General features: G+C 42.8%; 1 protein-coding gene across 1 annotated transcript in view; it reads left to right on the top strand.

Annotated features, from left to right (window-relative positions):
• PPARA (peroxisome proliferator activated receptor alpha) overlaps positions 1-14,354 on the top strand; it is a 52,697-nt gene extending 38,343 nt beyond the window's left edge. Inside the window, exons 5-8 of the mRNA XM_088478291.1 lie at positions 1,575-1,713; positions 1,913-2,112; positions 4,743-5,190; positions 10,232-14,354. Of these exons, the coding sequence (XP_088334417.1) occupies positions 1,575-1,713; positions 1,913-2,112; positions 4,743-5,190; positions 10,232-10,479 (1,035 nt within the window). The 3' untranslated portion in view covers positions 10,480-14,354. The remainder of the gene's footprint in view (positions 1-1,574; positions 1,714-1,912; positions 2,113-4,742; positions 5,191-10,231) is intronic.
• Positions 14,355-15,007: the final 653 nt, after the last annotated feature.

The following is a 15,007-nucleotide window of genomic DNA, read 5'->3' as shown; positions in this document are numbered from 1 at the left end:
ATTTATCACACTATATTACCAGCATGTCACTCAAAAACCTAACAAGCGAGCAGTGTCGGACTGGGGCATAAAAGCCCCCCCCCAGGGAATGCAATCATACGGGCCCACATAAGAGCATGGTTATTTAGCAGAGGGGGTGTGCCATCCATCTGAGAGAGGTGGCCAGCCATTAGAGAGGTTGTGTTCTGCCCATGCATGACCTGATTAGTGCCGTAACACAATATCCTGCTTAATTAGCAGCCTACATGATATAGATATGTCCTCCCCCCTTTACAATTGTTCGAATTTGTGGAGTACAATCAAGAAAGACTAAAGGGCCTATTTATCAAGGCGGTTTTTCATACAATTATGCAGATTTCACAGAACTCTCCTGAAAAAGGCTGACTATCGGTGGAGATTGCAGTCCTCACTATTATCTTATGAACCAAACTACAAAAAGTGACAGGTGTCAACCGTACTCCCAGCTTCAGGACATAATCCAACAGTGAAAGGCAAGCAGACAGATCAGGGTGATATTCAGATAGAACATACAGTACCTGACTGCATTCTCACATGTCCTAAGACTGTCCCTCTCATAGAATAAGGTAGTGATGAATAGAGAGCACTTCCCCTTTAGTGGCCCTTGCACTTTCTAAACAAACATACAACTGATGGAGTTAGCTGTGATATACTATCACTGTAATAAGAATTGTCTTCGTTTATAGGTCGCGGCCATTTTGTTGTAGCACGCGATATGCAATAATACACTGTAAGGGCTATTTCACACACGCTGGTTTTCACCGTGTTTGTGTGTGTGTTTTTTTTTCTGTGTATAAAATGTAATTAAGCATGTAAACGGATGGGTCCTTTCAGAAAGCACGGACACAGCACGGTCGCTGTGTTAATGTCATATATATACACCGAAATGGACAGCTGCCATCCGCGGTTTCAATGTTAAAAAAAAAAAACATACACATGGCAAAAGCATCACACATGGCACTAAAATGTTGTGTGTGAAAGGAAAATATCCACTGGAAAACAAACGCCTGGATTTTTGCCGTCCGGTGAAACCCGGCGTGTGTGAAATAGCCCTTTTAGTGTATTATTGCATATCCCGTGCTACAACAAAATGGCCGCCGCCTATAAACATAAATATAATTTATTATAGATAGCGCGCACCTTTGGTCGTTTGATGCATACACATTGGATGATATAAACGATATATCGTTGAACGATATCGTTATCGTTCACTTTGATTGTCTAGTGTATATGCCCCATTAGTCTACATTTTAGCTACTACAACCTCACTAAAATTCCCCTGCTGCTGCCTGCTGATGGTGGCAGCAGAGAGGCCCCCTAGTGGCCGGCAATCTAGCACTGAAAGGCCCCAACGGTCACTCTGTATAAGCTTGGACAATCTTGGCCCCGCCCACTAGTGCAGCTCTTATGCAGTGAGGCCCAGCGGGGATTCCCCCCGACTCTCAGGCGGCCCAGTCCGAGTCTGCACGCGAGACGACTATGAAAACCTTATGGCTTGTTGATTTACTACCTATGTTTCCAATGTTGTCTGACTACTTGTTTGTGGGGTTTTTTAGGGTTTTTTCCGTAGAACGATACGACTGAAATTGGCATATGACCGGTGTGAACGGCTTTGTAAAATACAGAAGAAGAATCGAAACAAGTGCCAATATTGCCGGTTTGAAAAGTGCCTTAGTGTGGGAATGTCACATAACGGTAAGATGCCATAAAATCTGTATGCGTGGGATTGCGTAGGGAAGGGTGGACAATTCCCCAAAACCTTCTCTATTTTGGGCATAGTATTTGTAGAGGATCATATGTATCTCTTTGTGTTGCGTACTGTCACTTTATGCAGTGGGCATATTAGTCACCTAATTCTCGCTGGGCCGATATTTACCTATACGTATCTTTCCAGCCATTCGCTTTGGGAGGATGCCTCGTTCGGAGAAAGCAAAGCTGACCGCGGAGATCCAAACGTGTGAACAGGACATGAAGGACTCCCAGATGGCCGACCTTCTGTCCCTGGCCAAGCTCATCTATGAGGCATATCAGAAAAATTTCAATATGAACAAAGTAAAAGCCAGAGCCATCCTCACTGGCAGGGGCAGCAATCCAGTACGTGTTTTCCTCTTTTCCTCGCCAGAGATTGGAATACTGTTGACGTTAAATTTTTGTTGCTCTCAAGGTCACCGTGACCGTCTCTGAACTGGTTTGTTGTATGGAGACAGGTGTGTCTTATCCTGCTCATCTCCAGTGCAGCCCCGTGCTGACGAATCTGCTGCACTCCCCTACACCACACACATAAACATTCCCTGAGACCAGCCATTTCTAGACACATTTATCTAGGCATTTTGGCTTCCTGCCATTTTAGAAATCTAAATAAATCTGCTACCTCTTTACGGCCCCCCTGGTGCCCCATTTTAAGTGGAGGAAAAAAAAAAAGTTAAAGAGGTAGAGTCGCCTAGATAGCGGAGGCTTCCTTTACAACGCACTAATATTTATTCCCCTGCCATGCCTATATGGTTATGGTTTACCTGACGCGTTTCATTAAATTAAATGTAACACTTTTTTCAGCTAAAATACTGATCTACTAAACTCATGGATGGTTTAGAATATGATAGTTAGGGGACACTGTTGAAATGTAAAATTAGGATTGTGCATGGCGCTAGGGCTAGATAGTTATCTATAGATCGATTTATAGCTATCTCTCTCTATTCCCCCCCCCCCCCCAATGTTTCTTTCTCTGGGGGCAATTTAATTGTTGTGTGATAAGTGAGCGATCAGTTTTGCAATTCATTTGTTCTGGGCGCTCATTAACTATCGCCCTCTTCACACCTCGGCTAATCCCATCTAAAGTTCTGGGTAGGGTGTCCTAACTACAGGTTTCTCGCACATTTTTGCTCGCAGAAATGCTGGCGCCAACGGCTATCGCCCTGAAACGGAGCAACAATTGAATTGCTCCGTCGGGCGTCTTAAAAATATAGCTGCCGGCTGGACAATTGAATCTCTCTCCTTTTTTCTTTTCTTTCTTTTTTCTTTTTTCTTTTCTTTCTTTTTTCTTTTCTTTCTTTTTTCTTTTTTCTTTTCTTTCTTTTTTCTTTTCTTTCTGTTTTCTTTTTTCTTTTCTTTTCTCTCTTTTTCTTTCTTTTTTTTTTTTTCTTTCTTTCTTTCTTTCCCCCCACAATTAGCAAAATTTTTTTTTTTTTTCCCTTTTCCCCCTCTTGCCGCGTTTTCCATCTGTGCTTAGATGTAAATTGCATCTGTGTAAAAAATAATATTAATAATCTTTGAGTTGCTTATATCTCATCTCAGTGGCCACAGTGTTTGAAGTTGCATTTTATAATTAGTCAGCTACTGCTTCTGGCACTCCTCAACTCTCAATGGCTCTTTTCAGGGATATTAAACAGGATTACAGCGTGGAATGCTTCCTCCTTGTCTGTCTGCATATTTCATTCTGCTTCCTTCAGTTCCTAAAATTTACAACCTTACTTATGTTCTGTTTAATATCTTTATTTTATCGATGATAATTTGCTCTGATTTTGCAGCATTTAGTAAGCCGTCGATAAGGTGGATGCATAGGGGCAGATTGAATTAGCCATAAGCTGCACACACACACACAACGATTTTGTACATGAACGATTTTAGTAAACTATTTTTGTTCATTCTTTCAAGGGAAAAATGAACGAAAATCGTTTACTAAAATCGTTCATTTACTAAATGTAATGAACGATTTTTTTTTTTTAACTACAAACGATTTTTGCATGTTCCATTAATGAAAATCGTTGAGTTGGTCAGTCTGACTGAACTACAAACGTGAACGCGCATTAACGATAATCGTTCATCGTTTTAACTTAGAAAGTGAACGATTTTTACAACGATTGAATGATAAACGATATCGTTAACGATAATCGTTCAAAAAATCGTTGCGTGTGTATGCACCTATAGTGTTTAGATTCCGGTTTAAGTGTCTGAGGCTGCAAGGACAAATCTGCGTTGAGTACACCCTCTGGTGCACTAATTGAATCGGCCCCATAGAATGCCAAGCAAAGAAACACGGGTACTATATTTGCTGCTCATTTTATGAAACTTCATTACTGGATTGTTTTGAATAAATACGAGTTTGCTGATCTCTGTTCCTAAACAGTTAAAGCAAAAAGTCCTAGTGTAGCAATTGTAGCATCTAGTTAATAAATACAGAGAGTCAATATACAAAGTACAAGTGCGCCGAGTTTGTGAGTAAACTTATTCACCTCACAGTGTACGAGTGATGTCAGGTTAAGCCACCACTGTCCATGTATGTACAAAACTGGGCTGCTGCATTTATGTTCTATCCACGGGGAGAAAAATGTGGGATTAAAAAAAAAAAAAAAACATGGGCTAACAGCGATTTTTTTCCAGAATTGTTGCACTGGCCAGCAGATTACGCGGTAGCTTAAATTTTGCGCAAGGTTGCTGGAAACTTACTGGGGGAAAACATTGCTTGTTTTTTCTTGCACCTCTATGGGATGAGGTTATCCTGCCAAGAAAACCCGTGTTATAACAGTGCGAGAGGTTTTCCGGCGGTACCTCGCTTCTAATTGAATCTGCCCTTGTATTTTTGGTGTGTTGACAGTGCGTTGATGTTCCATGTCAGACATATACTATGCTGGTTACAGGATTTTTTAAATTATTTTTTAATTTGCAACTTATTTGCAATAATCAACTTATGAAGCAGAGTTCCAACTATTTGTTTGCTATTTTTGCAGCCATTTGTTATACATGACATGGAGACCTTATGTATGGCCGAAAAAACACTGGTAGCCAAACTAGTGGCAAACGGTATACAGAACAAAGAGGCCGAAGTACGCATCTTTCATTGCTGTCAGTGCACATCGGTGGAAACCGTAACCGAACTTACGGAATTTGCCAAGTCCATACCGGGCTTTACCGAACTGGACCTGAATGATCAGGTTACTTTGTTAAAATACGGAGTCTACGAAGCCATATTCGCCATGCTGGCTTCCGTAATGAACAAAGACGGGATGTTGATGGCTTATGGAAACGGTTTCATCACCCGGGAGTTCTTAAAGAGTCTACGGAAGCCCATAGGTGACATGATGGAGCCTAAGTTTGAGTTTGCCATGAAGTTCAATGCTTTGGAGCTGGACGACAGTGATATTTCTCTATTTGTTGCAGCCCTCATTTGTTGTGGAGGTAAGAATTTCTGTGTGCAAGCAGCAATATTGTAGTTTTTCGACTTCTTTTTTAATTTTAGTTTTTTGTTTGTTGGGTAAAGAAAAAAAAATATGTGAAGACAAAATGGTTGTGTTTACGGTAAACAAGACACAAGGTGACGTATTGATTTTACTTATGGCAGAGGCCGGGACTGTCCAGTTGCAAAATTTGGCATTTGATGATCTTGGTGGGTTTGACCCTGACTGGCCAAGTGAATAAATGCGCTTAGTTATCCAAATGTAAAAACATGATGTCATTTTCTTGGATATAGATCTGGTGAAGCCATTCCTGATAAGTTGGGGGACTGCACAACAATTCATTGCCTCTGAAGGAGCTTGGGACCATATTCAACTAGAGGCGAAAAGTCCGACCTCGGACTTTTCGCCATTATCGCCGTTTTTCCAGGGGGTAAAGTATCGGGCGCGTGCCCGCTTATCTCTGTATTCAATTAGGAATTGCCGAAAACAGGAACCGGCGGAAAGGTAAGTATCAAAGTCCTGTCACTTTTTTGGGAAATCAGCCTGACACCCCCCAAAAGATGGTCTGACATGGGGGATCACTAGGGGTACCCCCGGTTTGGCCTGCTGAAGGTAATTGGGGTTTTTAAACAGCCGCGGCAGGTGCATTAATGCGTCTTTGAAGAAGTGGTGAAGAATAGCACTTAGCTTTAATTTTTTGAAAAAAAAAAACTAGTCCCATCAAATTTGGGGTACATGAAAATGGGTGCAAGCATATTTTTAAGTCCCTAAAATGATTTAAAAAAATTCTTCAAAAATCCACCTGCTGCAACCACCCGCATTCTAGAAAACACCTGCTGCATACTTGGGGGACCCCCCTGAGTCAATTTCGCTAGTTTTTAAGTTTGTCCCCCAACTTTTTTTTTTTTTTTTTCGCCCGCAAAATGAAACCACCTTTTTTGGGGGTGTCCTATGCATATTTTTTTATTTTTATTTTTGACACAGATTACATTAAGGGGACATTCCAAAGGCTGCAGGGTATTTTTTTTTTTTTTTTTAATCTACACCACAAAACCCCAATTCTGCACTTTTTTTCGCCACCTATGCAGTGCGGTCGGCCGCACTGCGCACGTGCAGCGTTTTTTTTATTATTACGCCCACACAGAGGATCTGTTCGCAAAGTGAGTGCCAGGTAGTCCGTGTTTGGGGGAGGTAATGGGGGTTAGCCAGATGGGCGTGCATAAATTAGCCATTGCGATCTCCGCGTGTCAGGAGAGACGCAGTGTTTGTGGCTGGTCAGACTCGCCTTACATGCAGCGTGACTGCCAGATCTGCATTGATATTAATGTTACCGATGATTACGCTGTTGCACGTTGTCGGATGGATATGAGAAGGCAGCGGTGGGCGTCCCTATGATCGGGTAGGCTTTGGAAACATTAGCATATTTTCGCTGCTGCCCTCCATGTGAAATAGCAGATGCGATTGCATTAGCGTAAATCTCTGGATCGGGCCCGTTATATGGAATCCTGCTCTCCTAACCACATTTCCACCAATGCAATGAAAACACTTAAAAGCATAAAAGTAACAAATGTGGTACTCTAGGGGGTATAGTTACCAAAGTGTGGGTTTTTTAGAAGTGTAGATGTTGCCCGTAGCAACCAATCCAATTGTAGCTATTATCTTCTAGAACAGGCATGTCACACTCAAAATACCAACAGGGCCGAATATTCAAGGTCTAAAGCTGGCCACACACATGGCGATCTGCACACGATGAGCCGATGTGTACAATTTGTGTACGATTTCCCTTGAAACTCTCCCTGGCAGCTCTCCACACAATCTCCACACGATCTGCACACAATTTGGTGTCCAATCTTCATACGATCTCTCCTGCAGTCAGACTGTCACAGTGCATCGCCTCCTAGATTGTCAGACCTGCCCTACTGCACGGCAGATCTGACGATGCGATGTGCGACCAGCGGGGACGCGCATCGCATCGTGATCGTGAGTGGGGGCTCACGATTTACTCAGGATTTGGCCATATTTTACACGATCTGTCATTCCAATGTGTCAGAATCGGCCAGATCGGGTAAAATATCGCTATGTGTGTGGCCAGCATTAGAGCGTGAAGGAAGCAAAAAAAAAAAAAGTCTTATATGCAATTTTGAAAGGGTTATTATTAATAAAAATCAATGCAGTGCCTCCTGTATTAGAGCCCCTTATGCAGTGCCCCCTGTATTAGATCTCCTTATGCAGTGCCCCCTGTATTAGAGCTCCTTATGCAATGCAACTGTAATTGTGCCCAATATGCAGTGCACCCTGTATAAGAGCCCCTAATGCAAAGCCCCTTACGTTGTGCCCCCAGTAATGCCCTTTATGCAGTGCACCTTATTCAATGCTCCCTGCATTAAAGCCCCTTAGGCAGTGCCCCAGTAGTGCCCATTATGCTGTGCCCCCAGTAATGTCCCTAGTAGTGCCCCTTTATGCTGTTCCCCCTCCCAGTATAGAACAGGTGTGCAGTACTTACCTCTCTCTTACCTACCTCTCTTCACGCTGGCCACTGGGCACCGCTCCCGCGTAGACGCTGACTGGATATAACTAGATTCAGCAGGGCAGGCTCATCTCATTCCGGGTGACATGATGACATCACCCGCGAACTGCATCACTGGGAATGCTGGCCTCTGACGCTGGCTTCTTTAGTCTCTGATCGCTACAGAGACCAGCATTCCAAGATTTACATAGAGTAAACACAAATATTATGTGGCCCAGTCACCCCAGCTCCGATGGCGGCAGGTGTGACTGGGCCGCATAATATATGCTGCTGGGCTGCATAAAATGTTTCTTTGGGCCGCATGTGGCCCGCGAGTTTGACATGCTAGTTCTAGAAGGTGCTAGCTAAATGATAAGTAGAATCTGATTGGTTGCTATGGGCAACATCTCCACTTCTAAAAACTCTCGCTTTAGTAAATATACCCTCAGGAGTATATCTGAAAAGTTAACTTGGTCCTAAAGCAAATGTAGCTTGGATTTTGAAGTCTTAATCTGGGTATACACCTAAAAGGATATATCTGCAGATGATGGTTGTTCATACACATCCCGCTAACCTGAGGTCTCGTTGCGCCCCCCTCCCCGCGGCCTATGTAGCAAGTGTACGGGCGGTCCACTGACAGCTCGTACACACAGCATGATGTGCAGATATATCGGCCATCGCTGTGCTGCACAGCCAACGTAATATGTCTGTGAACTACGTCGTTTACAGACATATCGCTGGTACACACTGGCCGATGCACACATGATATATGGGCAATCAATTGAGCGGCCAATATATATGCCGATATGTTACCAACATTAAACTTTCCCACACGCACATCAACAGATGGACCAATATAACCACAAAAATCACTTACAGCGCTTTTCCGTGGGCGGTTTTAAGTAAGCCCTGCTCCTTGTTACGGGTGAGATGGGAATTTGTTTTTGCGTATTATATACTTTCACAACTCATTAACCATTTTACATTGCCTTGTATAGACCAATAATGAGTTATCTTTCCACATTAAACTATTACCTGGACCAAATTCCCTCCAAATAAAAGTGAAATGGCGCCCCCTGGAGGCTTAGTCTGGGGACAGCAGGGTGATAAAGGCCCATTGTACAGTATGTTTTGTGAGGCAGTTAGGTAATGTACATTAGTACATTTCAGAAAAGATAGTTGTTAGGATTAGTCTTACACTTATTTTTTATTCCCTGTGTAGTAGATACTGCATGCAGTATGATTACATTATATACAGTATAATATATAGTACATGTGTGATTAGGGTAATTGACAGAAGTGGGACTTGTGAGAATGACGGGTTATGCCAGCTGCGTCTGTATTTTTGTGAATGGATTTGTTGGCAATTACGATGTCTTAATCGTGCAATCGCCCAGTAATATCGCCCAGTATGTACGCACCATTAGAGGAGGAAACTTGACAGATCAGGGGGTCTAGTTACTAAGTAGTGCTAGGAGACAGAGCGAAAAGTGATAAGAAAGTGATAAGGTGCCAGCCAATCAGCTTCCAATTGTCATTTTTCAAACACAGCCTGTGAGATGGCAGTTGGGAGCTGATTGGTTGGCACCTTATCACAGACATCAGTTTTCACTCTGGGCCTGATTCAGACCCGCTCGCAAGTGCTTGGGCGCTCGCGAGCGGGTCGATGGTGTGCTCACTGCGCATACGCAAGCCCCGGAGCGAGAGAGAAAATCTCTCGCTCCCCGAACGCCTGCCGTTTGTGGGCGGCACCAGTGATGTCATTTAGAGAGCTTCCGGCTCTATTAGAGCCAGAAGCTCTCTGTGGCTTGCGGCCACGAGACCCTACCATAAGGGTCTCGTCGCAAGCCCGATGGTCGCGATGGTCTTGACCATCGCGACCATCATCCTGGCCGCTCACCCCAGGACTTTGCTTTCTAGGTTGGGTGACACGCATGTGACTAATAATGCAATAACATGCAACTTACCTTTTTTAGCATCACTTTAATATCTTGGGCCATTCAGAGCCCTCTGTGCTACCGCGTTAGGAGTGTTGCTTGTAATCCGTGTTTCTCAAGCAATTCAGTTTTCAAAAAACATGGCACATGTGAGGTGTTTCCTGCCTACCAATTACTTCACTCCTGTTCCAGATAGAAATCGGTACTGCTGATACACGTTCTCCCCGAATTTACCATTCATGCAAACACTGGTGTGTGCGGGTGCTTATTCTATATCATATTGCAGCCCAGCACCAGAGGAGGGTTCAACTTAACTAAAGCTTATGTCTCCCGGGCGTCTGTGCTATGCTTAGACTAACCTAGTTTGGACTTTCGCTGTTACAAATCTTTTATTAAGAATCCTTTTATTATTTTCCTACAAATTGGGCTACTGGTACTGCAAGTTCAGCAAGGTTCATAAGTTGGCGTCTCATAACTGCGTTGATGTCATTTATGTTCCTGGGTTACTTTATAGGAAATGGCAGCTCCGGTCTTGTTATGAAAACGATCTATGCACTTGTTTTAGTCCGTAATGACACTCTTCTAATGTGTTCCCACAGACCGTCCCGGCCTAGTGAATGTTCCTAGCATTGAGAAGATGCAAGAGAACATCGTCCACGTTCTAAAGCTTCACCTCCAATCTAACCACCCGGACGACAGCTTCCTCTTCCCCAAGCTCTTACAGAAAATGGCCGACCTGAGGCAGCTGGTGACAGAACATGCCCTCCTGGTGCAGACTATCAAGAAGGCCGAAGCCGACGCATCGCTCCATCCATTGCTGCAAGAGATCTATAGGGATATGTACTGAGAGATAGCCGCTATATGTCACGGCCTATTTTTTATGCGTGTTTTTAGAAGGGAGCAAGGATATATATATAATACATATATATATTGAACCCGTGACGAGTTTGGTTTAAAGCGTCTGTGCCTTCTACTTTGCCAGTGATGAAAAATAACAAATATATTTCCGTCTGTTTTAAGTTATGCGTCAAATAGACCGTCCCCAGGAACCGTGCACACTACACAAATTCAACAGTCTTCCTTGTTGTATTTAAAGAACTAAGATAAAAATGTATAATTTTTACAATTATTATTATTTTTTTTTTTAAACTCCACAAGTACTTCTACAATCTGAGAACCATTTGCCGGATCTTCAAAACAGACTAGCAATACTAATTCAGGAATATCTCAGGTTAACCTCTCGGTGAGCGAGCCCAAATCCTTGGTATCATGGTACAGCGCCACAGTTTGGACGCTGGAGTTGTGGAGATACATGGTAAATACCGCTTTGCATTATTTTGGATCATATACGGAAGCGTCGATCACTCGAATTTCTCTGGCTGCAGCCGATGTGGCTCACTGCCGTCCCCCTGATTCATGAAGGCACTATAGTGGACGTGCCAACCTCATCTCTTAATAACAGACTTTAGTAGGGACGGTTTCGTTGACTTGGACTTTAATGAAGCTCTCCATGGTCATGGCGTTCCTATGTAGTAAGCATAAAGCATACAACCTTGGTAATGGTGACGGCCTCAATCAGACCACAGGATCCAGGACTAAACACAGTGGAGGGATCGGACTCTTGGTCAAGGCTCTATAAAATATACCTCCCCCCCCCCGCCCACCCAAATGGGAGCTAGATCTGATGTTATTTTCAGGCTTCCTAACACTAGTAAGAAATAGAAAACTATATTGTATAAAAGTTTTATGACAGATACATAGATTAAAAAAAAAAAGATATATATTTGTGAGGTACTCTGATGTACAAAATAAAATCATTTTGTAACGCCTGCAGGACACACTGACAAATGTTGCAGACTAATTGGCAATTCAGTTTTCCTCTGTGTGCCTCCGGAACGGTCGCGAAGGTGCTCCTCGGCGATGTATCTTTGCATCCTATAGAGGTGTGCAGGAAACGAGCGAAGATGACTTACCGTAGTAAGCGGTAATATGTGCAGTCTGACATTGTGGCGGCACATGGCGGAGAACTGAATTGACCCCTTTATGTTCTTGTGCACTGTGGGCGATTTTAGTTTTGCATATTTTATTTCTCTCTCAGGGATCTATATATATATAGAGATTTTTTTTTTTTTTTCCTGCTTTTTCATTTCAATGGGAGCGATTCAGTTCAGCACGAGAAGGCGTTCCTTGAACTATTGAGAACCACTTAAGTCTGAGAATGCTGGTTACCGACCTTAAGCTGGGTGTTTGGTCGCGGTAATCGCCGTTCTCTGACTAAAGTACCGGCCGCGAGGCTGTTAGCGCCGCACTAACATTTCTGCTAACACCTTAGGAGGGTGCGAGCAGAAAACCTTAGTCGGACTTAACAGCGGGGTCAATCGAATAGCTTCGGGAGCTCCTTTCCGCAGCTATTTAGCGTCTTGTTGAATTGAATCGCCACAATCATAGTTAAGTCATACACGCACCTTCTTTAACAAAACAACATGATCTAACCGCTCATTTTACACCCACAGAACTGCTTTAATTTAACATTTTGCCGATAAATTCTAATTAAAAGCTCCTCACTTAGGTTTTCTCCATTTTAATTGAATATTACAATCATCTAGATGAAAGAAGGCATTTGCGTGCAGCTAGTGACCGTTTACCAGCCGGCAACCTCCCGCAAACCTAGTAAAGTAAGATATAAGTCGCCAACTGTGCTATGTTGGTGGAGGCATGAAAACTGATCCTTAGTCATCAACTAGATACATGGAAAAATGTTGTTTTGATAACCTGCAGACCTGCAAATGCTGCACCATGAGGGCTCTGTTCTAATCCTATTCTATTTCATCAGTGCAAAATGTGGACCAATGGCTTATGTAAGGGGCTGTCCAATTGGTGACCTAAATTTTTTATTTTTTTTGTATTAATATAGATTTAATTCTTAGGATATGTTAGAAATTAAGCTGCGTTATTTCAAAAGTCCCATAAACGGCATTTTTTTTGTAAGGTGACGATGTTGATTTCTAGGTGCAGTGACATAGCATTGACAAAAAAAAAAGAACGCTCTGGTTTTAAATGTATGTGTTTTATATATTGTCTGTAAAGTTCTATATATGAGGAAGAGGGGCATTGCAACAAAATAATTAGACTCCACGCGTTTTTCCAATGAACGGAATGTCAAAGCTCTTAGGAATGCACTGAATTCAGGATTCCGGTTGGGATTTAGCTGAATAATGGAGTATTTTCAACAACGTTTTTTTGGCTTTTGTAGAACGTCCTAGATTCCCTGCGATTGTGTTAAGCAGGGGGACGGGTCTATGGCCATTGACGTTATGAAATGAGCTCACCGTCCGTTTATGGTTCAGAAAGTTTTTTCGCTGAAAGTATTTAGTGGAGGTATCGGTGCGTCTGCAAAGTCTCTTGAGTCGCACCCAACTTCGCATGGTTCAGAGTGGTTCTCATCTCAGCCATTTCGCCGCGCCCGCTAAAAGGGTGTTTTTTGGGTGGCACCTGGGCGGCAGTAATGCGAACGCACGCAATAGATCCGGTCCGTGTCGTGGGCGTGTTGCCAGAGTTACAGACGGATCTCCTGCGCCTGGGTGGAAGTACAGATGATGGTGATGGCGGCCGCTCTTGCGAATGGCGCGGCGGGGGCAGTGCATTCTCAGATGCATGCGGCCATATAGTCTCATCGGCATCCCGTTCGCAATCCTGTAGCAGCAGGCGGGCCGGCGTTGCATTTGCAGTACATGCGATTCGGCCGGGCTCTAAATGTTTTCAGAGGATTATTGTGCGAGCCATTTTTACACATGTAAACCACACCTGATCTGGAGTCTTGCCAGTATATTGTATGTATATTTTATGTTTTATACTATTTGAAGGTTGCTTATAGTGTATGGGTGGGGTTTGAATACGCTGTACAACAACAGATGTTGGTAACCGGTGCAGAACCGTTAGCTGCAACTTTTATTACATAGTTCCATCTCAAAAAAACGATATTGTTATACTTCTAAGTAGCAAAGGGACTCCTTCCGAGACTTCCAAGAAGCAGCTATTTTATATTTTATTTTCATCTACAAAAGAGAAATATATTTTTTAAGTTTCGCACTTGCCTCTTTATTGAATTGCTGCTTTTATTTACTGTGTGGATCTTATGATACAGTACAAAAAAAATTATTATAGGGTCACGAATATGTTACTAGCGATGTTTTCCTGGAATGGGGGAAATGTACATTTTGAACAAATACAAAACAAGAGGAAATGAGACTGTCCATTATGGTTTGTCAGAACCAGAATAATTTTTTTTTTAATTTTTAAAAGTGGTTTTAAACAATAAAATGTAAATCAGATTTTGTGAAAATGATTTGGGGGAGGTGAGAGACACAGATTGTTCCATTGAACTATACTTTTTATATTTTGTGGGTTAAACCTATACCGAAAACGGAGTGATCAGTTTTCATATTATGCCAAGGACTTCAAGTGATTACAATGTAGAGTGATTTAGTCCTGAAAAAAAAATATATAGGAGCGTTTGGCTTCTGAAAGGAGTAATATCTGTAAACCCAATATATACCTTTTAACTTTTGGGGCAGGTTTTTTTTTTTACTACTTTTAAGATGTAGTTATAAAGTGATGTTGATGGATTTTTGTGAAAAAAGCAAATTGTGTGATACTCTTGGGTGTATAAAGTTCACTTTTAAACTTGCCTATTCAAAATACAAACTTCTATTTTGTCTGCAATTTGCCAGAATGGGTCTTATTAATCCACTTGAGCGGCATTTGCTTCCTACATACCTAAAACGGTGTGATTGTACGACACACCCATTTTAGGAACCCGAATTAGATACCCAAACACATGCAAATTTGGGCAGTCAGCTTGGGTTTTTATTTTTTTTGGTGTGTGTGTGTGTGTTCCCATTCTACCAGATACAAATGTGATCTAGTTTGATTGTAATTGATCTCTGGTTATTTTGTGATCTCATATATACCTCTTTTCCACTTAAGTCCCAGGTCTGACCCAAGATTTGTAACATAGTTCCAAACCGGGTCAGACCCCTTTTCCACTGTGGTGCCAATCTGGGTTATTCCCGGATAGGCGCCATTCACACTACACACGGATGCAGTGCTGGCGCTGGGAGATGACATCATCTCCTTGCGCAGGAATACAGCTCTTCCCCTGCTGTAAATGGGTCTTTGGTCGGATGACCCAGGCTACCCATTTAAACTGAGCCTTACTCTGGTCCTTCCCGGGAATAACCCTGCTCACTAACAGGTTTGGTTACCCAGGTGACTGGACCCAGGTGGAGGCTTTTCCGCTGACCAGAGCCCCATGTTGATGCACATTCTCGTGCAGTAACCCCGGATTTTCAGGTTCGTGGAAAAGGGGTATAGGG

Source organism: Taudactylus pleione, unplaced genomic scaffold (assembly GCF_031769625.1).
Source record: "Taudactylus pleione unplaced genomic scaffold, aTauple2 ptg000212l, whole genome shotgun sequence".
Classification (NCBI taxonomy): Eukaryota; Metazoa; Chordata; class Amphibia; order Anura; family Myobatrachidae; genus Taudactylus; species Taudactylus pleione.
Note: the sequence above shows the minus strand (reverse complement) of the source record. Positions and strands in the feature narration are given on the sequence as shown.